We start from the raw sequence: 24,238 nt of genomic DNA on the forward strand, positions 1-24,238 counted from the left end.
TACCATGCTGTTTTGGTTACTGTAGCCTTGTAGTATAGTTTGAAGTCAGGTAGCGTGATGCTTCCAGCTTTGTTCTTTTGGCTTAGGATTGACTTGGCAATGCAGGCTCTTTTTTGGTTCCATATGAACTTTAAAGTAGTTTTTTCCAATTCTGTGAAGAAAGTCATTGGTAGCTTGATGGGGATGGCATTGAATCTATAAATTACCTTGGGCAGTATGGCCATTTTCACGATATTGTTCTTCCTACCCATAAGCATGGAATGTTCTTCCATTTGTTTGTATCCTCTTTTATTTCATTGAGCAGTGGTTTGTAGTTCTCCTTGAAGAAGTCCTTCACATCCCTTGTAAGTTGTATTCCTAGGTACTTTATTCTCTTTGAAGCAATTTTGAATGGGAGTTCACTCATGATTTGGCCCTCTGTTATTGGTGTATAAGAATGCTTGTGATTTTTGCACATTGATTTTGTATCCTGAGACTTTGCTGAAGTTGCTTATCAGCTTAAGGAGATTTTGGGCTGAGACGATGGGGTTTTCTAGATATACAATCATGTCATCTGCAAACAGGTACAATTTGACTTCCTCTTCTCCTAATTGAATACCCTTTATTTCCTTCTCCTGCCTGATTGCCCTGGCCAGAACTTCCAACACTATGTTGAATAGGAGTGGTGAGAGAGGGCATCCCTGTCTTGTGCCAGTTTTCAAAGGGAATGCTTCCAGTTTTTGTCCATTCAGTATGATATTGGCTGTGGGTTTGTCATAAATAGCTCTTATTATTTTGAGATACATCCCATCAATACCTAATCTATTGAGAGTTTTTAGCATAAAGGGTTGTTGAATTTTATCAAAGGTCTTTTCTGCATCTGTTGAGGTAATCATGTAGTTTTTGTTTTTGGTTCTGTTTATATGCTGGATTACGTTTATTGATTTGCGTATGTTGAACCAGCCTTGCATCCCAGGGATTAAGCCCACTTGATCATGGTGGATAAGCTTTTTGATGTGTTGCTGGATTTGGTTGGCCAGTGTTTTAATGAGGATTTTTGCATCAATGTTCATCAAGGATATTGGTCTAAAATTCTCTTTTTTTGTTGTGTCTCTGCCAGGCTTCGGTATCAGGATGATGCTGGCCTCATAAAAATGAGTTAGGGAGGATTCCCTCTTTTTCTATTAATTGGAATAGTTTCAGAAGGAATGGTACCAGCTCCTCCTTGTACCTCTTGTAGAATTCGGCTGTGAATCCATCTTGTCCTGGACTTTTTTGATTGGTAAGCTATTAATTATTGCCTCAATTTCAGAGCCTGTTATTGGTCTATTCAGCGATTCAACTTCTTCCTGGTTTAGTCTTGGGAGGGTGTGTGTGTCAAGGAATGTATCCATTTCTTCTAGATTTTCTAGTTTATTTGTGTAGAGGTGTTTATAGTATTCTCTGATGGTAGTTTGTATTTCTGTGGGATCGGTGGTGATATCCCCTTTGTCATTTTTTATTGTGTCTATTTGATTCTTCTCTCTTTTCTTCTTTATTAGTCTTGCTAGCGGTCTATCAATTTTGTTGCTCTTTTCAAAAAATCAGCTCCTGGATTCATTGATTTTTTGAATGGTTTTTTGTGTCTCTATTTCCTTCAGTTCTGCTCTGATCTTAGTTATTTCTTGCCTTCTGCTAGCTTTTGAATGTGTTTGCTCTTGCTTCTCTAGTTCTTTTAATTGTGATGTTAGGGTGTCAATTTTAGATCTTTCCTGCTTTCTCTTGTGGGCATTTAGTGCTATAAATTTCCCTCTACACACTCCTTTGAATGTGTCCCAGAGATTCTGGTATGTTGTGTCTTTGTTCTTGTTGGTTTCAAAGAACATCTTTATTTCTGCCTTCATTTCATTATGTACCCAGTAGTCATTCAGGAGTAGGTTGTTCAATTTCCATGTAGTTGAGCAGTTTTGAATGAGTTTCTTAATCCTGAGTTCTAGTTTGATTGAACTGTGGTCTGAGAGACAGTTTGTTATAATTTCTGTTCTTTTACATTTGCTGAGGAGTGCTTTACTTCCAACTATGTGGTCAATTTTAGAATAAGTGTAGTGTGATGCTGAAAAAAATGTTTATTCTGTTGATTTGGGGTGGAGAGTTCTGTAGATGTCTATTAGGTCCACTTGATGCAGAGCTGAGTTCAATTCCTGGATACCCTTGCTAACTTTCTGTCTCTTTTATCTGTCTAATGTTGACAGTGGGGTGTTAAAGATTCACTGAAGCTCTATTTTGAGTGCTTCTTGAAAAAATAATTTTCTTTGCATCTTTTATCAATCTCAATTTCTCATGTGAAAACATGGGTCTGTATACAATCAAGAAGTAGAAAGAAATCTAGAATAAGGTAGCTGGATATGCAATACGAAAAAACAGGAGGGGCTCTTCAAACACCTATCAAATTTCAGACTTCATTGCAAAAAACCTTGTGCTTAGGCTTATGGGTCTGCATGTATTGAGTGTTGCCATGTCTTGAAGCATTCAAGTACAGCGTTGGTGGTCCAGTCCTATTGTTGACAACACTGCTTTCATCTCCAAAATCTATACCCCACCCCTGTCTTCAGTGCCACCAGTACATTTCTCTGTCCTGAAAACTCCACAGACACTCAGCCCCATGTTAGTGTTTACCCTATTACATGGTAACAACAGACTGACCCATAAGGCCCCATGTACTGTCATCATGTAGTTCCACATTGTGTGCCCACCCATTCCCTATCCTCCAAACAACCACTCACCTTTCTTCCATGCACCATCATTAGACCAATGGCTAAACCAATGGTTTTCGGACTATAGATTCCATGGAGCCTTGTCAAGGACCCAGCCTTCCCCTTCTACCCTACCTATTCCTCGTCCCCCAACATATAACTCAACCAAAAGACCTCTATGCTTTGCAGTTTTATGAATCGGACTTTCTTATAAAAAATTTTTAAAGAGAGCTTGTTCTGCTACTACTACTACTACTAACAATAATAATGTTTGAAAGTCATGGATTCCTGTGACCATGGCAGATTCCTACTGCCAAAAGAACATATGAACACTCCATAATGATATCTTATTTCAGATTTCAACTCCATAATCTCTCTTTTGTCTTTCTTTTCTTTTTTCCTTCTTCCTTTTTTTTTTTTTTTTTTTTTTTTTTGCTTAGAGACAGTGCTTCATTCTTGCCCAAGCTGGAGTGCAGTGGCATGATCATAGCTCACTGCAGCCTCAAACTCCTGTGCTCAAGCAATCCTCCTGCCTTAGCGCCTTGAGACTACAGCCATGCACCACCACACCTGACTAATTTTTTTTTTCTTGTAGAGACAGAAGTCTCACTGTGCTGCCAAGGCTGGTTTAGAACTTCTGGCCTCAAGCAACCCTCCTACCTCGGCCTCCCAAAGTGCTGAGATTACAGGTGGGAGCCATGGTGCCTGGCCTGCCATTGTTTCTTGGTTACCGTTTTTCTGATATTAAGACTCATTTAGCTCCCCTAAGTTTTAACATTAATAAAATGGCCCTGGCTTGGTCCTGTTGAGCTTGTGAGATGGTGCACTAGACACCGGCACAATCCACAGGGCAGGAGCTTTGTATCCTCCTCTGCTCTTGGACGGAAGCTCTTTCCTCAGTGATCTTCTGAAGTCCAGGCTTCTAAAGAAATGAGTTGCTTCAATTCCATGAGTCTCTGAGTGGTGCCTCCTGGCTGGCCTGTGTTCCCTTGGCTCCTTGTATTGGTGTCCCAGCAGGAGCCAGAGTGGCTAGTCCGGAGTTTACCGAACCTATATGAGATTTGATAGCAATTGGGAAGCTTTTCATACCAGACAGTAAAAGTAAAGGGTTTTGAATGCTGTATACCACTCAAATCTACTTATACTGTAAGAAATGCCTTGCTTGCTCTCTGCCCTCCAGGACTCTCTGCTTTTGTCTCTGTGTGCTGAGACCCCCAGGCAGCAGCAGAGAGCACAGGACAACTGTGCAACATGGAGCAGCATCCATTATAAAACACAGGGAACCATCAGAAGCCCCTGAATGACCCACTAGTTCATTCTGGCTGCTATGACCTATGTCTTCACAGCAAGACAGAGAGGCCCACAGCACCCACTCAGGGTGGGGACTGAGGGAAAGGGAATTTTGTTGGAATTCAACCTCCGGAAATAAGAAAGCATGCAAGCTTCTGAGTACAGTCTGAGAAAATCATGCAGGACCTTGTTAATGGAAGAAAAACACTCCTTTATGGGAAGAGCCCCATAGGACCTGTGTAGAATTTTGGCCTCTCTAGTAACATCCCAACTTACATAACCCTGGTTTTTTTCTTTTCATTCACTTATTTCCCCTAGTTATTAATTCAATACCCAGTTATTCATTTTGATGACTGACGCATACTACAGTCAGGTCATTTTATTATTATGGTTAATGTCAGTTCAGGCCTGGACACCACAACATCTCCCCAGCCCTGCCCTGAGAGATTCTGATTTAATTCATCGGCAGTATATCCTGAGAACCAAGGATTTTTAAAGCTTCGCCAGAAGATTCTAATGTGCGGCCAAGGTTAAGAACCACTGATTTAGCCAGTAAATGGGGCCAAAGAGGTCCCTGGAAATAATCTCTAATATCCTCTCAAAATGAGAGACTCTTCCTCAGGAATTAGTGGGTAACCAGAGGTCAACTAGAACCAGGAGTAAACCAGGAGTGAACCAGGAGTGAGTAATCAGGAGTAAACTAGAATTTACCAGGAGTGAGTAACCAGGAGTAAACTCAAACTAGGAGTGAACCAGGAGTGGGTAACTGGGAGTGAACTAGAAGTGGGGGCTAAATGGTAGAACCCAGGTCCATGCGCTGGGCTCATTCGGAAGGTAGAATCAGGCATGCCAACAATTGATGCCTCAGTGTTCAAAGGTTCTCCCAGGAGAAATCAGCTGTCAATGTCCAAGAGGATCAAGGAAGTGATTTTGAGGCGGGTCTTTAAGAATGAGGAGAAATGTTCGAGGTAGGGAAAGGGAATAGCAAATGATCTGCAATGGCGAGAACAGCACATAGAACGGCTTTACAAGCCAGTGTGGTGTGTTTGGAGAACAGTGCAGTTCCCGGGCTGGAGGATAGCTGTTCTTAGCAGTGACTCCCCTAAACTGAAAAGGCTTTTGTGCTTTTCTCCTCTGGGAACAGGAAAAGCTATAGAGCTAGGAAAACTGACTCTTACTCCCTACCATTCCTGAAGAGAAAAGACCCCCCAGAAATAGAGTGAGAGGTGCAGCTCAGAAGAACCAAAGGCAAGAGTCAGTGGTTTGAGGAAAGAGGAAATGGAGTCCTGGGGAATCAACATGGCCTTGAGATGTCACCCCAAGACACCAGCAGCCCACACATAGTCCTCTGGGGTATTGCTGGTGACAGCAGTGGAACCCACTTGGAGATTTTGGTGCATGATCTCCAAATAACTAATATTTTTAACTGGCTAATAGCTATTTGTTCATCTACATCCCAATGTTATATTGATAGATTACCAGAATTGCTGATTATCAGGAAGGGCCTCAGGAATGTCCATGGTTCTCCCTTTTGAGCTGTTGTTTAGGAGTTCCTCCTATCCCCTTTACTAGAATCAGTAGTTTACACCACTTGCATAGCTCCAGCTGTATCGCTATGCTTGATTTGCACCAACTCTTGTCTTTCTTCTTCTTCAAGGAACTACTGAAGGTTTTTGGTTTTGATATAATAATTTTCACTGGCACTTTCTAGCCTATAAATAAGACCCTAGAGGACAATATCCAGCAGTGAACTGTGTGGTGCTCATGAGATATGTCTGGTGGCGTTAAAGAACTGCCCAGGCTCGCACAAAGCAGAAGCCCAGGGTACATGAGAGATCAGGGTGACCACACCAGGAAGAGGACTTGTTGACACCCTTCTCCATGTCAGAAGAAACACAGTTCAAAAACCTTTAGGGAAGGAGTTTTAATGATGGAGTTGAGAATAGATACTATGACCCAGATGATTTATAAATCCTCAGAAATCAAATTGATTGGGGAACAGATTATGTCAATCTAAACATGAATTTATTAGATAAAAGAAAGTACTTAAACAGCTATTCAAGAGAATTCTGTAAATAGTAAAAGCCAGAGCCCTCTATTTGGAGAGAGTTCTGGATATGGCCTCAATGATGGATAGTCCATTGTATCCAAAAAGCATACATAACGTATTTTTCAAAAAGAACAAAAGGGTACGCAGTTAACTCAGAAGAGGAACGTTCCTTACAAAATTTACTATGCTGCACAGATTGGCCCTGCAGTTAAGAAGAGTGCATTCATTATTCTAGTAGCTTTGAGATACTTTCTCTGACACTGAACCCTTGAACTCTTATTTATTTCTTTCATTTATTAGTGATGACTCCCTTTGTCTATCCTGTGTTTGATTTGCCTTTCATAAATTGGCAACATCATTTCTTCATGATTCCCCAGAGGTAACTGATGGTAGCTTAAATCTTCATTTGTCGTATATGAAAAAGTAATGCAGAATTCTGGGTGAGTTTTGAGTAGCTGGAAGAAACAAACATGAGAAAAAGATATAGGTATAATATATATTTATTTAAAGATCCAGTATTTCAGGGCAGTCTGAATAGGCCAGGGATTTATAGTGTGGAATATTTCATGGGCCTTTCAAGGATGAAGGAAATTTGTTTTTAAACACTGACTAGTTTAAAGACACCCCCGAGGTGCAAACTTTTTGCAACACATGTTTCACAGCCCCTCCGGCTCTGAACTTTTTCCACAACATTTGTCTTCCAAAACAATTTCAGCATTGTGGAAACAGAATGTTGAATATTTCAGAGTTGCAAGTCTTGGGGGAAATAGCCTGTGTCTTTAAGGTTAGATAAATAAGTTTAAACTATTTCTGACATTTTATAGCTGTTGCAACAGAGCAAATGTGTTATTTTGAAACACCATAAAGAGCAGTGGTAGGAAGAAATCTGTCTGAATTTCCTCTGGCCTGTTCAGGTCTTTGAAAATGTTTACACGTGTAACAATGCATCTAGGTGCTGAACAGGCCTGTGGGGTAGGAGAGGGAGCTGGAGTTCACTATGGGACTTAACGGAGTTTGAGGTGCCTGTGGGACATGTTGTGCCAATGGGAGATGTCCAGGAGTCTTGAATTCAAGGGAGAGATTAAGATTGGATGGGTAGATGTGGGAGTTTTCAGCACAGAAATTATCATTATATTTCCCAAAATAGATGAAATGGCCCCTGGGACAGTGAGTAGTGAGAAGGAAGGACTTGGTCCTGTACTCTAGTGTGGTCCTGTGCTCTTCATTTCAAACTTCCTGTTTCTGACATTTTCTTTTGGAATGTAACTTTGTCCGTTTGTTCTGAGAAGCTTGTGCTGGCATGGCTGTTTGGCCATCTTGGTTGTTTTCATACCTTAGTTTTTAGTCTAGACTCCCATGGTTACAGGGAACAGAGAACCACCTCGAACTGACTTAAGAAAAAATGAAGAAACTATTGGCTAATAAAACTGAAAAGTCCTGGAGTGTAGACACTCTGGACATAATTTTAGACACATCTGGATTCAGGAACTTAAATGATTTAATCAAGAATCCACCCCTTAGCCAGGCACAATGGTGCATACCTATAGTTCCAGCTATTCAGGAGGCTGAGATGGGAGGATTCCTTGAGCCCAGAAGTTTGGGGCTTCCGTATGCTGTGATCATGCCTGTGAATAGCCACTGCATTCCAGCCCAGTGAGACCCCATCACTAAAAAAATAAAAATCCATCTCTCTCTGGCTCTGTTTTTTTTTTTCTGTGTTTTGAGGTGGTTGGTGGGCAAGGGTTGAGGGAAGACCATGTATGTTAGCAGATCATAAAACATCAGAAGCAGTTTATTTTTTGTTCTAAGTGAGATGGAAGCCATTAGAGGATTCTAAGCAAAGGAGTGTCATGATCTGAGCTATCTTATAGAAGAAACACTATGGCTATTGTGTTGAAAATAGACTGTAAAAAATCAGAGAGTAAAAGGAAGGCAAGGGTGGAAGTAGGGAGATGAGATAAGAATTCCAGGTGAGCAAAACCATCCCTAAATTCCCTGCCCTAGACTCCACTTCCCTCTCCAGCTATTGCCTCAGTTCTTGATTTCCATTTATAGCAAAGTGCCTCAAGAGTAGTTTATACTTGCTGTCTTCAATTTCATTTCTCTTCATTCTCTCTTGAATCCACTCCAACCAAACATTCTCCATACCATTACCTTCATAGCTATTGTCAAGGTCACCAACAGCTTACCATGTAAGTGTGAATTGCTAACTTCAGTGATCAGGTTTATTTGTTTGTTTGTTTGTTTGTTTGTTTGTTTTTTGAGACAGATTCTCACTCGGTTGCCCAGACTGGAGTGCAGTGGTGTGATCTTGGGTCACTGCAACTTCCACCTCCCGGGTTCAAGCAATTCTCCTGCCTCAGCCTCCTGAGAAGCTGGGATTACAGGCTAAATATTTTTTGTAGTTTTAGTAGAGACAGGGTTTCACCATGTTGCCCAGGCTGGCCTCAAACTCCTGACCGCAGGTGATCTGCCCACCTCGGCCTCCCAAAATGCTGAGATTACAGGTGTGAGCCACCGCATCAGGCCCCGTGGTAAGTTCTTAGGCCTTACCTTACTTGCTCATTTGACTACAATAGCACTGGACAATTGTTACTCCCTCCTTCTCTGCTTCGAGGAAACCACTTTGTTTTCTACCTACCATAGTATCTGTTCCTTTGTAGCCTCTTTTGTCCTACCTCTTGTCCCTGATCTCTAAGTTGAACTACCCCAGGCCTCAGTCCTCAGACGTTTTCTCTTCTCTACATGTACTGTCTCCCTATTGATCCCATACATGCACAAGGATTCAAATATGACATTTATATACTGGAAACTGTTAAATTTATATTTTCAGCACAGACCTTTCCCCTAAGCTCTAGATTAACATATCCACATGCCTGCTCAGCATCTCTCCGTGGATATGTAATAGTTATTTCAAACCTAACATGTCCAAAACTGCTCTCCTGAGTTCTGCTCCCAAACTTACTTCTCTCATAGTGTCCCTCATCTCAGTGAATGACAAGGCAGTAATTTAATTTGCTTGAGCCACAAATCCTGGAGTCATTTTTTACTTGCTTTTCTCTCTCACACTACCCCACCCCCATCAAATTTTGTCTGCTCTACCTTCCGAATAGGCCTAGAATATGACCATCTCTTACCACGTTCATTGCTACTACACTGGTCCAAGTCACCATCATCTCTAGGCTGGATTATCTTGACAGGTTCCTCACTGGTCTCCCTGCCTCTGCCCTTGCTGCCTGCAATCAACACAGCTGTCAGAGCAGTCCTTTAGAAACACAAGTCAGCTCATGCCATTCTTCAAAATCTTTGGAATATAAACCAAAGCCTTACAATGACCTATCAGGCTATGACCTGAGCCCCACCTCCCACTTCTCTGACCTTGTCACCTACTGCTCTTTCCCTGGCTCACATCTCTGCAGCCACATGCTCTTTTATTTTCCTCCAAAATTGGAGGAATCTATCCTGGACCAGTCTGATGAAGCCTGTGGTACTACTTCTGAAATAATATTTTCAAAGGTATAAAATAAAATATACTGCATTTAAAGAAAACCAATTATGATAAAAATATAGGTGTCAGAATATTAATAAACCAAATGTGTGATCGAATAATATATGTACTTCATTACAAATGCATCAAATTCAACATCTAGCATTGGGTCCAATAGTTACCATATTTTTGAAGTAGTGTTGGCACAAAAAATATTTTGAGAGATCTGGTCACACTTGTAATGTGATACGAAAATATCTGTGACTTCCATTGGTGAGAGAGTTAAAGATACTGCTACCTTGGTCTGTGGCTTACATTCATAATTGATAGAAGTGCTACATTTCAACTAGAGTTAGTAAAAAGGTCACCGACTCCTGAATCATATCTGTGGATCCACGTGAGTCTCATGGGGCCAAGGTACTTGCTGTTCCCTCTGCCAGAAACGCTCTCCCTGGAGATCTGCACACAGCTTGTTTAGCCTGGCTGAAGGCCTCTGGTAAACCTTGTTTCAATGTAGAATTGACAACACCACTTACCAGCTTCTTACCGTGGAGGAATAATGAATAAGCCAATGTATCTGAAATTGTTTAGGGTCTTTCACTGTAAGAGGCTTTATGTCTTGAGAAAAGCTCACTAATTTGGACAATTGTAAGAGGCAAGTCTGAATTAATAAACATCCCTGAATTATAAAATGTTTTCAAGTCCATGAATTGCTTTTAGAAATGTTCAGTCATTTAAGCAAGAATTACTTAGGGTCTTAAAGGAAGCCACTTTAATTTATAAATATCGATTTATACTCACATAACAATTGTATATATGTTGTGCAGGCCAGTGAAGTATTTGAAGGAATTTCTGAAGTGATTGGCACTTTTGCCCTCAAATATGTAAGGAGATTTTTTCTCTTCCTAGCTAGTATAACCCTTCTCTAAATTACCATAGATTCCAAAATAATAGTGTCTGAGTTCATGAAGATTTTACTATACAGTCAGCGCTTTATTGTCTTTGCTACTTGGAAGAGAGCATTGGCATGAATAACCAAAAAAGTCACGCTGATGTATCTTTGGGATAGAATATGGTTTTCTTCTAGTAAATGCATTCCCTAGTTTATTCATTTATGCATTCAGCAAACATTCACACATCTAATCTTTGCCAGGCCTATACTCATGATCTACTGTGGAGAACTGAGATTAATGCAGTAATAATGCTATAAAAGAATTCTGGTCATAGAGAGTGAATAATGAGAGTGAATTAAATAATATATGAAAGAATAGATGGATGAATGAATGAATTGATCTCACACATATCTTAGAGCTAAAAGGGACCCCAAGAGAAAATTTAACAAGAAGTTAAATCAAAGATGTTTCTGAGCTCTATTATTAACTTTTTAAAAGTTGGGGATAGGTGATCCAGGTAATACATTCAATCAAAAAACAAGGCACTATACCATGAAAAGTCTGGCTCTTGCTCCTGTTCCCATGCTTTCCCACATCTGCACTCTATGTTCCTCCTTGCAGGTATCTTCCTTATCTTTCTCTCCAGTCTACGTGAGGTACAGCTTCTGTGCTCCAGTGGCATCCAGTAGTTTACCTTTATTGCAGACTCTTATCTCTTTGTATTGCAGTTGGCTTTTTTGATGCATGGGCCTACTCTAGATTAAGGTACATGAGGAACTTAGTTCACCATTATATCCTTAGCATTGCCACAGAGTCTTACATAGAGTAGGCACTCCATAAACATTTTTCAAGTGAATGAAATAATGGCAATAGTTGTATTGCATTTCAAAACATAAGATATGTAGCCAAAGCTGTACTCAGAATAAAATTAATAGTTTTAAATGATTTACTTTAAAATAAGCAAATTAAATGTTAAACTCAAAGACTGAGAAATTTTCTTGTAGGCTAGAAATAGAAGGAAATGTATATACCAAAAAAAGCATCATGCTTAAGAAAGAAACATTAGTAATATTCCCATTAAAGTTGGAAACAAGACAAATATGCCTGCTGTCTTAGACCACTGGGGCTGCTGTAAGAAAAATGCTATAGACTGAGTGGCTTATAAACAACAGAAAATTTATTTCTTACAGTTCTGGAGGATGGGAAGTCCAAGATTAAACTTTTCATGTTGAAGGAGGTCCAAGATCAAGATGTGGTGGGGAGGGACACAAATATTCAGTCTAACGTACCTGCTATAGTGGTTATTATTCAGCATTGTTCTGGAAACACTAATACAATAAGACAAGAAAAAGAAATCAGAAGTATACATATTGGAAAGGAAGAGAAAATTGTCATTATGTGCAAATGATACAATTATTTACCTTAAAAAACAAGAAAATCAATTAGAAAAACTATTCAAAATAATAAAGTTCAGTAAGATGACTAGAAACAAAATAAATATGCAGATGCTTATAGCTTTCCTAAGTGTTGGCAATAAACAACTACAAAATACATTTTTAAAAGTCTTGTTTACTGCAACAACAAAAAACTATAACATGCATAGGAATAAATATATTAAGAGATGTATAACATCTACCTATATTGTGGTTAAGAAAGGTTCTGAATCAAATTGTATTAGTATAAATCTCAGCTCCAACGTTTCATAGCTGTGACCTTTCAGAAAGCTTAAACTTTCTGTATGCATATATGTGTAGAAGAAAATACTAAAAAAGATATATGCACATGTGATTAGCATTTCTTCAGCTATTTAGGGCTAGCCTAGTCTTTATAACAAAATTTAAAACAAATCTCTTGGTGTATTGGTTTTCTATTGCTACTGTAACAAATTAACACAAACTTAGAAGCTTAAAACAATACCCATATATTATGTCACCTATGTTGTGTAGGTCATCTTTGCACAGAATTGCTGAACTGAGTGTTACACTTAAGAGTATCTAAGGCCAAGATCAAGGTGGTGGCATGGCTGCATTCCTTTCTGGAGGCTCTGGAAATCAATCTGCTTCCAAGCTTCTTCAGGTTATTGGCCGAATCCCTTATCATTTTAGAACTGAAGTTCCCATTTTCTTGATAGCTGTCAGCTGAAGGCCACTCGCGCTTTTAGAGGCCACCTGCACTCCCCAGCTCAGGGCCCTTTTATCTTTAAAACTAGCAATGGTGGGTTACGTTGCTCTCACACTTTGAATCTCTCTGAACTCCTCTTCTGCCTCATCTCTCCTACTTTCTCTTTCTCCATATGTCCCTGATAGCTTCTGCCCTTCTCTTCTGATTTTAAGGACTTACAGAATTACAGTGGGCCCACCCAGATATCTCCCCATTTTAAGGCCAACTGATTAGTAACCTTAATTGTATCTGCAAATTCCCTTCACACCAGTGCCTAGATTGACATGTGATTGAGTAATCAAAGGATGAGAATCTTGGGGCAATGTCTTTAGAATTCTGCCTACCATACTTGGATCATACAAAGCCACAGGATTAAGGACAAAAAGCCCCAAGGGCAACCACCTCAAACTCCAATTTTAAAAACTTCAAATAGTATATCTGAACATAATGAAGTTCCTACTCTTCTTTCAGATTCCTTTCACAGATGACACAGTTAAAATCTAAAGTGCTTTGCCCAAGGCTACAGAACTAATAACTATTGAGAATGAGAACAAAGCCTCACCCCAACCCAGCCAAGATAGTGCTCCCCCTATGCATTTCCACCTCCTCTTTGAATAGAAATTTAGTCTTTTTTTCACCTTGAGTTTTCAGGCAATACTTCAGTGCCAATATCAGTCTTAGGTTTCTACAAGTAAATTTAAGCATTTCTAGATCAACAGTTTCCTCCAAAGCCACACAATGACTTCCTTAAGAGACTTGAATAATCAGCTTGATGTAAAGGACAGAACTGGACCTGAAGTCAAAAGGCTTACCAGGTTCCTTAATTGTGAGATACAGCTAACAATGACTACCTCCCAGGAAATAGGAATAACCATGAGAATTCAAGTGTCACCATGTTCATGGAGCATGCATTTTGCCTACTGTAAGGTGTGTTGCACATGTCATGATAATAGTGGTGGCATCTTTTTTTTAAGTCAGAAAGCCATACGATGTCTTCTCCGTTCTCACTAGCCAGAGCACTGCAAGAGGAGAAAACATCCCCCAAAACAGTTGCCTAGAGCAATCTTGGCATCATCTGAAGCTATTCCAGCTCTTAAGAACCAGATGAGGTCAGGTGCAGTGGGAGGCTGAGGCGGGGGATCACTTGAGCCCAGGTGTTCAAGACTACCCTGAGGAACATGGTGAAACCCTGTCTTTACAAAAATTAGCTGCGTGTGATGGCTTGCACCTGTAGTCCCAGCTACTTGGAGGCTGAGGAAGGGAGGGTCACTTGAGCCCAGGAGGTTGCAGTGAGCCAAGATTGTGCCACTGCACTCCAGCCTAGGTGACAGAGGGAGCTTCCATCTCAAAAAGAAAAAAAAGAAAAAGAAAAAGAAAAGAAGAAGAAGAACCAAATGAAATTTCTGTATTCCTCTGAATCTTAAATTCCAAAGCCCAGCAAAATGCTAAGACTTCTCAAGACTTGGGGAAATAAATTCTTTAAATTCCTTGTGTTCCCCTCTGTGTCTAGGCTCCTGCAATGTTGCTTACAGTCCCTGCATCTCACTGCATTGACCCAGAATTGAAACTCAGCACTTACTTTTTCTCCTTGAAGTTATCCTCTTTTACAAAGAATTAATGAACTCTGTTTCCCTGGATGTTGTATATTCTTCCTGAGGGAGGAATGTTTAATTGTATATGTACAGCAAACAACTTAAAGACCTCTAGGAGATGTTTATGTTTTCCAAAGACTTCCTTGTGACAACCTGCCCCTGGGAATTTCTCACTGTGTCTCTGCCTCCACATTCCCCCAGCTTCACCAACTCCTTCTTTCCAACCACACTCCCCCTACCCTACCCACCTTCAAAATTCTCTGCCTTCCCAATACAGAGCAATCCTACTCTCCTTGGTTTCCATTCCATAACTTATATGTGTAAACCAGTCACATGCCCCATAGACCAAAGCCCTTTGCTTTAAGAGGATCCTCCATCTGCCATAGAGTAGCTATAGAAATAGAAATAGCCGTTTTTCCTATTATATATGATTAAACCCATATGCTGACTTACGGTCAAAACAGTGAATGGTATTTGTCAAGTGGTTCTGTGGCCCTGTTCTTAAAGGAATTGCCTTTGTCATATTTGTTTTTGTTCCAAAGGTGTCCCTCAGCCTAATATAACTTGGTTGAAGAGAGGAGGATCTCTGAGTGGCAATGTTTCCTTGCTTTTCAATGGATCCCTGTTATTGCAGAATGTTTCCCTTGAAAATGAAGGAAGCTACATCTGCACAGCCACCAATGCTCTTGGAAAGGCAGTGGCAACATCTGTACTCCACTTGCTGGGTAAGTGTCAAATTCTTATTGCTCCTTGAGTGCCTCCTGTAATATGCACAAAGTAGGCCCCAGTTTTGTTGGTTTTGGAGTTGAGGAATGAACAAGATGGACATCAGATGGTTTTAACCATTGTTACCACTGCCTGCTTAAAAATGAGCACTAAATTCTAACACCCTATTTTACCACCCTGTATTCCCAGCACCTAACACAGATGTTAGTGTTTGTGTGTGTGTGTGTGTGTGTGTGTGATTTTTTTTTTTTTAAATGGAGTCTCACTCTGTCACCAGGCTGGAGCACGCACGATCTCGGCTCACTGCCACCTCCGCCTCCTGGGTTCAAGTGATTCTCCTGCCTCAGCCTCCTGAGTAGCTGGGACTATAGGCGCGCACCACCATGCCCAGCTAATTTTTGTATTTTTAATAGAGACGGGTTTTCACCATGTTGGCCAGGATGGTCTCAATCTCTTGACCTCGTGATCTGCCTGCCTTGACCTTCCAAAGTGCTGGGGTTATAGGCGTGAACCACCGCGCCCGGCCAGATGTTAGTGTTAAGTAATGGTTTCATGAAGGAATGAAATTGAACCGTTGGCAAAATTAGTATAAGAGTATAAAATCCATTGCTAAACCAAGAGGAGAAAACATGAAAGAGATTTCTCCATAGCTTCCCTTGTGGGCAGTTAGAGGAGCCCAGAGATATAAAGAGATAGGGGGTGCCAATGCAGGGAGTTGGAATAGCTGTCACGCACAAAGCATTTTGATGCGCATTAATTCTTGTGATACTTATGATAGCACAGTGTTGCGGGTGGTATTTTTTAATCTCATTATATTTATGAGGAGCCTTGGGCTCATAAAGAGTTTGGACTAGTGCCCGAATATGTAGTCTGCTCTTTTGGTGCTCTCCCTGCTACCCCTCATGGACTCTTAGTACTGACAAAGGCAGTGGTGTGCCACCATGTGGCTCTTTCCAAAAAGCCTCTGTGTGATCTTCCAAAATCTTGGAATGGAAGAGTTGCAACAGATTGGCTAGGCTAACTCTGTCTGGTTATTGAATGATTTATCCATGCTCCCTGAGAAACCCCAGCCTTGTTTCTTTCTTCTGCCCATTTCCACTCATGAATCTGCATGCTTGTCTCACTCCTACCTGGCATACCTCTTCTCTCAGGAATCCCCTCAAGCCAAGCAGCTCATGACTTTGGTAACTTGATGGAGAGATCAAATCACGGCATTCCTCCACCATCCTCTGCTCTTATGTGCAAGCTTCACAACCTTCCTAAAAGCCCGTACTCCTCACCATGCAAGCCTAGGGAACACTGCCCATTCTCTTGCTCCCAGCATTCCCTCTTGAGAGGCAGAGCTCTATCCAACCAATCTGCTTCCTCCAGTCCCTTTTGGAATTCTGTTGAATACATTTTTTTCATCTTGCAGTTTAGGCTAGAAACCCTGGAAACATGTAGAGATGCCACATGCTAGCACAGTGAGTAACTCTAAACTCCTATAACACCCCACACATCCATACTCACACACACCTCCCAGACCTGTGGTCATGAGCTTGAGTATCCAGGAGCACAGTGTTATTAGAGAGGACTCATTTTCTAATAGCTGTCTTTAAGAACACCCAAGCTGGACCAATAATTAGATAATGTCTAATTGGTAAAAAGTGCTACTTTTTTTTTCTCAGAACGAAGATCGCCAGAGAGTAGAATTGTATTTCCGCAAGGACATAAAAAGTACGTTCTCCAGGCAACCAACACGAGAACCAACAGCAATGACCCAACAGGAGAACCCCTGCCTCAAGGTCTGGGATTTTGACCTTTTCAGATTTGCTATGTGTGAGGCGTGTGTAAGGAAAAGGATTTAGCTAAAAGACCATCTGTGTTTTTCACTTTGCAATATGTAAAATTATTTCTAGGCATTTGGCCAGCCTTTTTCTTGACCCTCAGTCTTTAGTGGTTCAACTTATTCTTTCCATATTGAAACACTTTTTAGAAAAATCCACTCCTGAGGAAGCCTACAGAACTCATATCTCAAATGTGCACCATTATTTGTGATAATATAGATATTGATTTCCAGTTTCAAAACTATTGCCAATTTGGTAAATATTAATAGATATTAATAATCTGCTATAAGTATCGGAATTGATTTTTTAATTGTTCTTTTTTCAAGACATAATTTTCCATACACACCAACTTTGTTATGCATCAGTGCTTAATCAGGAGAACCTAATCTAAGTATTACAAGCTTGTAAAACTCTGCAGAAGGCCAAGGGATCAAGGTAGAGTTAAGAAAATCAGAAATGCTAGAATCACAGGAAACCATTACTGGTCATCTCAGCTCCTTGTAGCTCAAAAATGGGTAAATCATAGAAGGACACAAAGAAACTCTTTTTTTAATTATTTTTTATTTTATTTTGTTTATTTATTTATTTATTTTGAGACAGAATCTCGCTCTGCTGCCCAGGCTGGAGTGCAGTGGCATGATCTCAGCTCACTGCAAGCTCCGCCTCCCAGGTTCATGCCATTCTGCTGCCTCAGCCTCCCAAGTAGCTGGGACTACAGGCGCCTGCCACCACGCCCAGCTAATTTTTTGTATTTTTAGTGGAGATGAGGTTTCACCCTGTTAGCCAGGATGATCTCGATCTCCTGACCTCGTGATCCACCCACCTCGGCCTCTCAAAGTGCTAGGATTACAGGCATGAGCCACTGTGCCTGGCCACAAAGAAACTCCTTTTAAACCTCATGTTTGTACTCTGTCTATTATATAGGAACAGTAATGGCCACGTCATTTTCACCTTTTAAATCTTGAACAGTGCCTCTCATTTGCATAATGTATCATGCAGAATATAACTCTACCGGTAGGGATTTTAAGAAATGTAGTTTCTAGGCTTTCACCTCCTGAGATGCAAGAGAGAGCACAGAAGGGGAAAATAGTGTTGAGCTGCCAATCAGCAATCCATCACGTTACTTATGACATCATTCTCTTATGGTATTTGTATGATACATTTCTTCTCCTCTTTTAAACATAATACTAACATTATTGTATACCCAAATATCCATTCACTGGACATTCAACAAATATTTGCCCAGTGCTTACTCTTCCCAGGTCTGGGGATGCAGATGACCTCCTCCTTGAGAAGCTCACAGTCTGAAGAGGGAGGCAGTCACGTAAAGAGATACTGTAAAGCACTGTGACAAGTTCCATAATAAAAAGATGACCAAAGTACAATGGTATCATCAAGGAAGGGGCCCTACCTCTCTCTAGAGAAGTCAACTGAGTTTTCATGTAGGTCATGATATTTGTTCTGGGAAGAGGAAGGAGGAAATTCCAGTCAGAGAAACCGTGGTGTGTTGCATGTGGCATGGAACATGAAGATCACAAGAACTGCCTAAAATAAATTAATGAAAAACAAAAAGGATATGTGTGAGGCTGAAGCTATTGGTGAAGGCGAAGCCTTTGGAATAGTCAAAACTCTTGGTTTATTGGGACTACCTGCATTGTTCTGCCACCTCCTACACGCACAGACACAAGCACATGCCCAAATATACAACCACACACACACACATTGTGGAATGTCCCAGTCCTTCAAAGGATCCTTAGCTTAGCATTTCAAAGAGACTCCTTTATTAATTTAACAAATATTGGTGGCATGGCTAATATTTCACATACCCTGTCCTAGTGTTGAACAGGGTAGTGTTTATGGTCTTGCCATTCCAGTAGGAAAGATGCACAAGAAACCAGCAAACAAATAAGTATTTAAGATATATCTCAGTGGTAAGGGCTATGAGATACACAGTGATAGGAGGAAGCCGCTTTAGTGAAGACAGTCGGGATGGGCCTTCTAAGAGGTTATATTTGAGCCCAGACCTAAAGGATGAGGTGAAACCATTTGTGCAGAAAAATGAGAAAGAAGCAAAGACCATAAAATTGGAATAAGGTTAATGTGGCCTCAGAATGGAAATAAGATTCATGTGACTAGGGCACAGTTGAGGGAGAGGGAGAGGGATATGAGATGAGGTTGGAGAGTGGCTGAGGACCAAATCATTCAGAGCTTTGAGGTCCAAGGTAAAGACTCAAGAGTTTACTCCTAAAACATGGGAGGTCATTGAGGAGTCTTATATGGTAGTGATATGGCATGATCTGCTTTTCAAATGCATTTGTGTCAAAAAGCACTAAGTAGAAAACAAAAACAAATTATCAAATTGGACTGACTGCATCAAAATTTTAAAGATCTCCTCATCAAAGACACCAATAAGAATAATGAATACATAAGCCATAGACTGGGAAAAATATTGGCAGAACATATGTCTGATGAAGAACTTATATCTAGAATATATAAAGAACTCCTACAAGTTAACAATGAATATCCCCCACCACACACACATACACACACACACACACACACACACACACACACAGTGGGAAACAGACTTGAACAGACATTTCACAAAAGATGATATATAGATGGCATCAGGGAAATGGAAATTAAAACCTCAGTGACATACAATTTCATACCCAGTAGAGTAGCTAAAAACAAAAAGACTGACAATGCCAAATTTTGGCAAGAGTGTGAAGCAACTGAAACTGTCATGCATTGCTTAGTGTGTAAAATGTTTAGACCACTTTGAAAGACTATTTAGCAGCTCCTAAAAAAGTTAAGTGCACACCTACCCTCGACCTAGCAGTTTCACTCACGGTATTTACCTGAAAAAAAATGTTCACAAAAAGCTTTGTTCACGAATATTCAACTTATTGATAATAGTCATTGACAGGAGAATAGATTAAAAACTATGGTATATTTATACAATGGGAACATTATTCAGCAATAGAAGAAATGAAATGAACTACTGACATGCACAATGATATGAGTGAGTCTCAAAAACATTATGCTAAGCAATGTAAGAAACCAAAGGCTGGGCACGGTGGCTCACAGCTGTAATCCCAGCACTTTGGGAGGCTGAAGCAGGTGGATCACGAGGTCAGGGGTTCGAGACCAGCCTGGCCAACATGATGAAACCCCATCTCTACTGAAAATACAAAAATTAGCCAGGCGCGGTGGTGACACCTGTAATCCCAGCTTCTCAGGAGGCTGAAGCAGGAGAATCGCTTGAATCTGGGGAGGCAGAGGCAGCACTGAGCCGAGATCACGCCACCGCACTCCAGCCTGGGTGACAGAGTGAGACTCTGTGTCAAAAAAAAAAAAAAAAAAAAGAAACCAAATACACAAGAATACATATACATATTATATGAAGTCCAAGAATAAGTAAAATGTATACTGATTGAAATGGACGAGTTGCTGCCTGGGAGGGGAGAGCAATTGATTGAAAAGAGGCAAGAGGGGGATGATGAAAATACTACATCCCTTGCTCTGGATCATGGTTACGTAAGTGCTTACAATTGCGAAACCTTGTAAAACTGCACACCTGAGATATAATCACTTTATTGTATATGAGTTATACCTCAATTAAAAAAACACACATTTTAAAAGAAATGCACATGTCCTGCCTTGAACTGCCAAGCTATCTTTGTGAAATGTGGCATAATAGAGTCAGACACACTTGGGATCCAGCCCAGCTAACAGATGACAGACCTTGGGCAAGTTACTCAGTTTCATTCAGTTTCTGCCTCTGCAAATAAAAATATCAACTTCAAAAGATGATCTTGAAAATTAGAAGAAAAATTGATTATAAAGTGTCTAACTCAGTACCTGTCACCTGGGAGGTTCTCAGTAAACACATCTACTTTTAAAAAATTATTTTTAAATAAACTGTGCTCCTGAGTGTCCAACTAAAAACATATTTTACATTTTTGCTTTGCAAATGATGCCATGTGCAATTTAAAATGAAGTTCAAAAATCAGAAGGAAAAACTGGAAAACAAGTGAAAGAAATCACTCTGCTATGTGAGGGAGCCTGTGGACACAGCTGGTAGCTATTAATTACTTGCAATTATTACAGGAAAATCTGGCACCTTCTGTGATCACACACAAATCCATCATCATCATGTCCTACCTCATCTTTTGCTGAGTGTCAGCAGGGAAGGGGAAGGCTGTTTGGAATAGGGACTAAAATTTTTAAAAAGCTGGGATTACTGGAGGTGGTCAGCCTCTACTCTTGTAAAGGAAACTCCTACGTTTATCTCTTCAGATGTCTCTGTGACAAATTATTTATGCAGTAACAGGATCAATCTGAAGTTTAGATTAAGAATTAATGGAAAAATAAGAACAGAACTCAAATGCATCTTTAACCTTACTGCTTAATCCCTAGTCCCTGTTCCTCCTGCTAAATCATCTTTCGTTTCTCTGCCTGATCCACTTTTGAGAAATTGAACCCGTTAGGGCATCCCCTAGAGAGGCCCTCCTCTCTTGTCCTGTTGGCTGTGGTTAGAGAACGCTGAGGAGGCAGCCCACTGCTGAGAGTGCCTCCTCTCTCTCTGGGATTTTTCTGGCAGACCCAGCTGGCCGATGATAGTCCCTCTCCAGGCTGTGGTCCAAGGACCCCATTCTGGCCACCATTCTCACCAGTTATTACAGTACATTAGTTGAGGGAAAATAAGATTTAGAGGACTCCCTTGCACTATGAGATGGCTTTCTCTCCATATGCTACTTAAAGAACCAGACTTAAAGAACCAAAAAACATCTCATGGTGGTTTTTGGCCATGTCCTCTCTAGCTCATCATCATTTCCCTTTTGGGGGTGTCGTGATGTTTTGTTTTCTTTCTGCAGAGCCTTTTTGGGAGCCTGGTAACTGGTCACATTGTTCTGCCACCTGTGGTCATTTGGGAGCCCGCATTCAGAGACCCCAGTGTGTGATGGCCAATGGGCAGGAAGTGAGTGAGGCCCTGTGTGATCACCTCCAGAAGCCACTGGCTAGGTTTCAGCCCTGTAACATCCGGGACTGCCCAGCGAGGTAAGTGAAGTCACTCTTTGTATCTCATCAACACCAAGTTTTTGTTTGTTTTGAAAGGTGCAGTAATTTGGACATAATAATTCGATAGCTAAGATTCTTTTTATCACTTACTGTATACTAGGCATCCTGCTAAGTGCTTTACATGGATCACAATGGCCTGTGAGGTAGATGTTAATTTCCTGTTTCATAGATGGGGAAACTCCATAACTCCTTATAACTGGTCCATACAGTTATAAGGACCAGAATTCAAATTGAGATAGTCTGATTTTAGAGCCCCTGTTCTCAATCACTACCCAAACCTGCTTCCTGCACACACAGTCCTATCAGTTCTTTAAGACTTTAGTGAGACTAATTTCTTTTTTTTTTTTTTTTTTGAGAGGGAGTCTCACTCTGTCGCCCAGGCTGGAGTGCAGTGGCGCGATCTCGGCTTACTGCAAGCTCCGCCTCCCGGGTTCACGTCTCTCTCCTGCCTCAGCCTCCCGCTGGGACTATAGGCGCCCGCCACAATGCCCGGCTAATTTTTTTGTATTTTTAGTAGAGACGGGGTTTCACCGTGTTAGCCAGGATGGTCTCGATCTCCTGACCTCGTGATCCACCTGCCTCGGCCTCCCAAAGTGCTGGGATTACAGGCGTGAGCCACCACGCCTGGCCAAGTGAGACTAATTTCTTGGGTTTACTTAGGAGATAATTCATTGGGTCAGAATTACCAGAGGCACTAGTTAAAAACACAGTTCTCTAGACTTGACCCCTGGAGGTAAAACCATTAATAAGCTTTCTAAGCAATAGGTAATACAAATCAGTAATTTTTAAATGTCCAAAATCAAATTCATGGTCTCCAGCAAACTTACCCCATCCCCAGTATTTCAGATCTTGATGACTACATCCTAGACGCCCCTCTTTCTCTCACTTCCATCCATTCTTGTCCATTTCCACTGTTACCACTAAAGTCCAAGCCATCGTTGTTTCTTACATGGACTACTCCAGGAGTCTCCTGGTTCTTACCTCCCTCCCTGGAGTACTTTGTCCACTCTCTAAGAATAAAGATATTTGAAACAAATTCATCATGATGGTTCTCTTAGTTTCATTAGGTTTCTACCTGTGCAAATAAAAATATCAACTTCACAAGATGATCTTGAAAATTAAGTGAAAAATTGATTATAAAGTGTCTAACTCAGTACCTGTCACCTGGGAGGTTCTCAGTAAACACATCTACTTTTAAAACATTATTTTTAAATAAACTGTAATCCTGAGTGTCCAACTAAAAATATATTTTACATTTTTGCTTTGTAAATGATGCCATGTGCAATTTACACATTTATCTTAGGACAAAGGCCAAAATTTCCAGCACTGGGATTGTGACTATCTTGTACATCTTTTTATCTCATGTTTGAGATAGTGCCTAGCAATAGTAGGTGCTCAGTAAATATTTGCTGACTGACTGAGTAAATGAGTGGAAGAATTGAAGTCTCTTCATATTTGGGCCTTGGGCTATCTCTTTTATCACTTGTCTCTCCCACACTGGTTATTTGATCTTCCATGCTGGTCTTTTTTTTGTCCCTTAGATATGCTATTCTGTTTCCTGACTCAGAGGCTTTGCGCATGCTTCTCCCTCTGCCTAGGACACTGTCTCCTCTCTCTTCACTTAGTCATTTCTGTTCATCTATATATACCTCAATACATGTTCAGGGAAACCATCCCTGAACTTAGCCCTCCAAAGTAAATCACGCCTTATGCTATATGATTTTTATACATCCTTATCATTCTTCATAATTCTTACCACAATTATCTGTCTTGCTCTCCCACTAGACTGTAAATTCTATGGGGAGTAAATCCAGAGGTGTTCTGCTCAACAATTTATTCCTAGCACTTAGCACAATGTCTGCTCCATCATATACTCCCTAAAAATATTTATGAAATCAATGAATGAATGATTACAACACAGACCCTAGCAGATAGTTGACCAAATAGTACCAAAATCCATAGTAAAAACAATTAACAAATAAAAAAGCATTTGTTGAGTACAAACCAATGAGGAAGATACTAACATTTTACTGATGAGAAACTGGAGAAATGTTTAATGTTATATAGCTCACTGCCCTTGGGCAGATGTCCACACTAGATCCAGTCTCTAAGAGTGCCTTGGAGGAGAGTGGGAGGCAGGGTCACAGTGTAAAGCAAAATAGGTTCCTTAGGGACATGTTCTTAGGAGGGCTATCAATGTTGCAGGCACCCTAACCGATCGGTCTTCCAGTACCCTTTGTAATTCTCAAAAGGAAGATCTCATGTTAAGGTCATCCCTCAGAAAGCAGCAAACTCATGCTTCAGTAATTTGGAGTAACCTGATTGAGAAAGCTGTTTTATGGCATTTCTTGATTTTCAAAACGTGGAGAGAATCCACATTGGGAAATTTGTCAGCAGTCTTGTATCTCGAATATTCTA

General features: G+C 40.6%; 1 protein-coding gene across 2 annotated transcripts in view; it reads left to right on the top strand.

Annotated features, from left to right (window-relative positions):
• ADAMTSL3 (ADAMTS like 3) overlaps positions 1-24,238 on the top strand; it is a 392,111-nt gene that overhangs the window by 352,917 nt on the left and 14,956 nt on the right. For both annotated transcript variants that reach the window (XM_032174471.2, XM_032174470.2), the window contains exons 23-25: positions 14,726-14,908; positions 16,577-16,693; positions 21,616-21,799. In XM_032174471.2, the coding sequence (XP_032030362.1) occupies positions 14,726-14,908; positions 16,577-16,693; positions 21,616-21,799 (484 nt within the window). The remainder of the gene's footprint in view (positions 1-14,725; positions 14,909-16,576; positions 16,694-21,615; positions 21,800-24,238) is intronic.

This window comes from Hylobates moloch, unplaced genomic scaffold (assembly GCF_009828535.3).
Source record: "Hylobates moloch isolate HMO894 unplaced genomic scaffold, HMol_V3 SCAFFOLD_14, whole genome shotgun sequence".
Lineage (NCBI taxonomy): Eukaryota > Metazoa > Chordata > Mammalia > Primates > Hylobatidae > Hylobates > Hylobates moloch.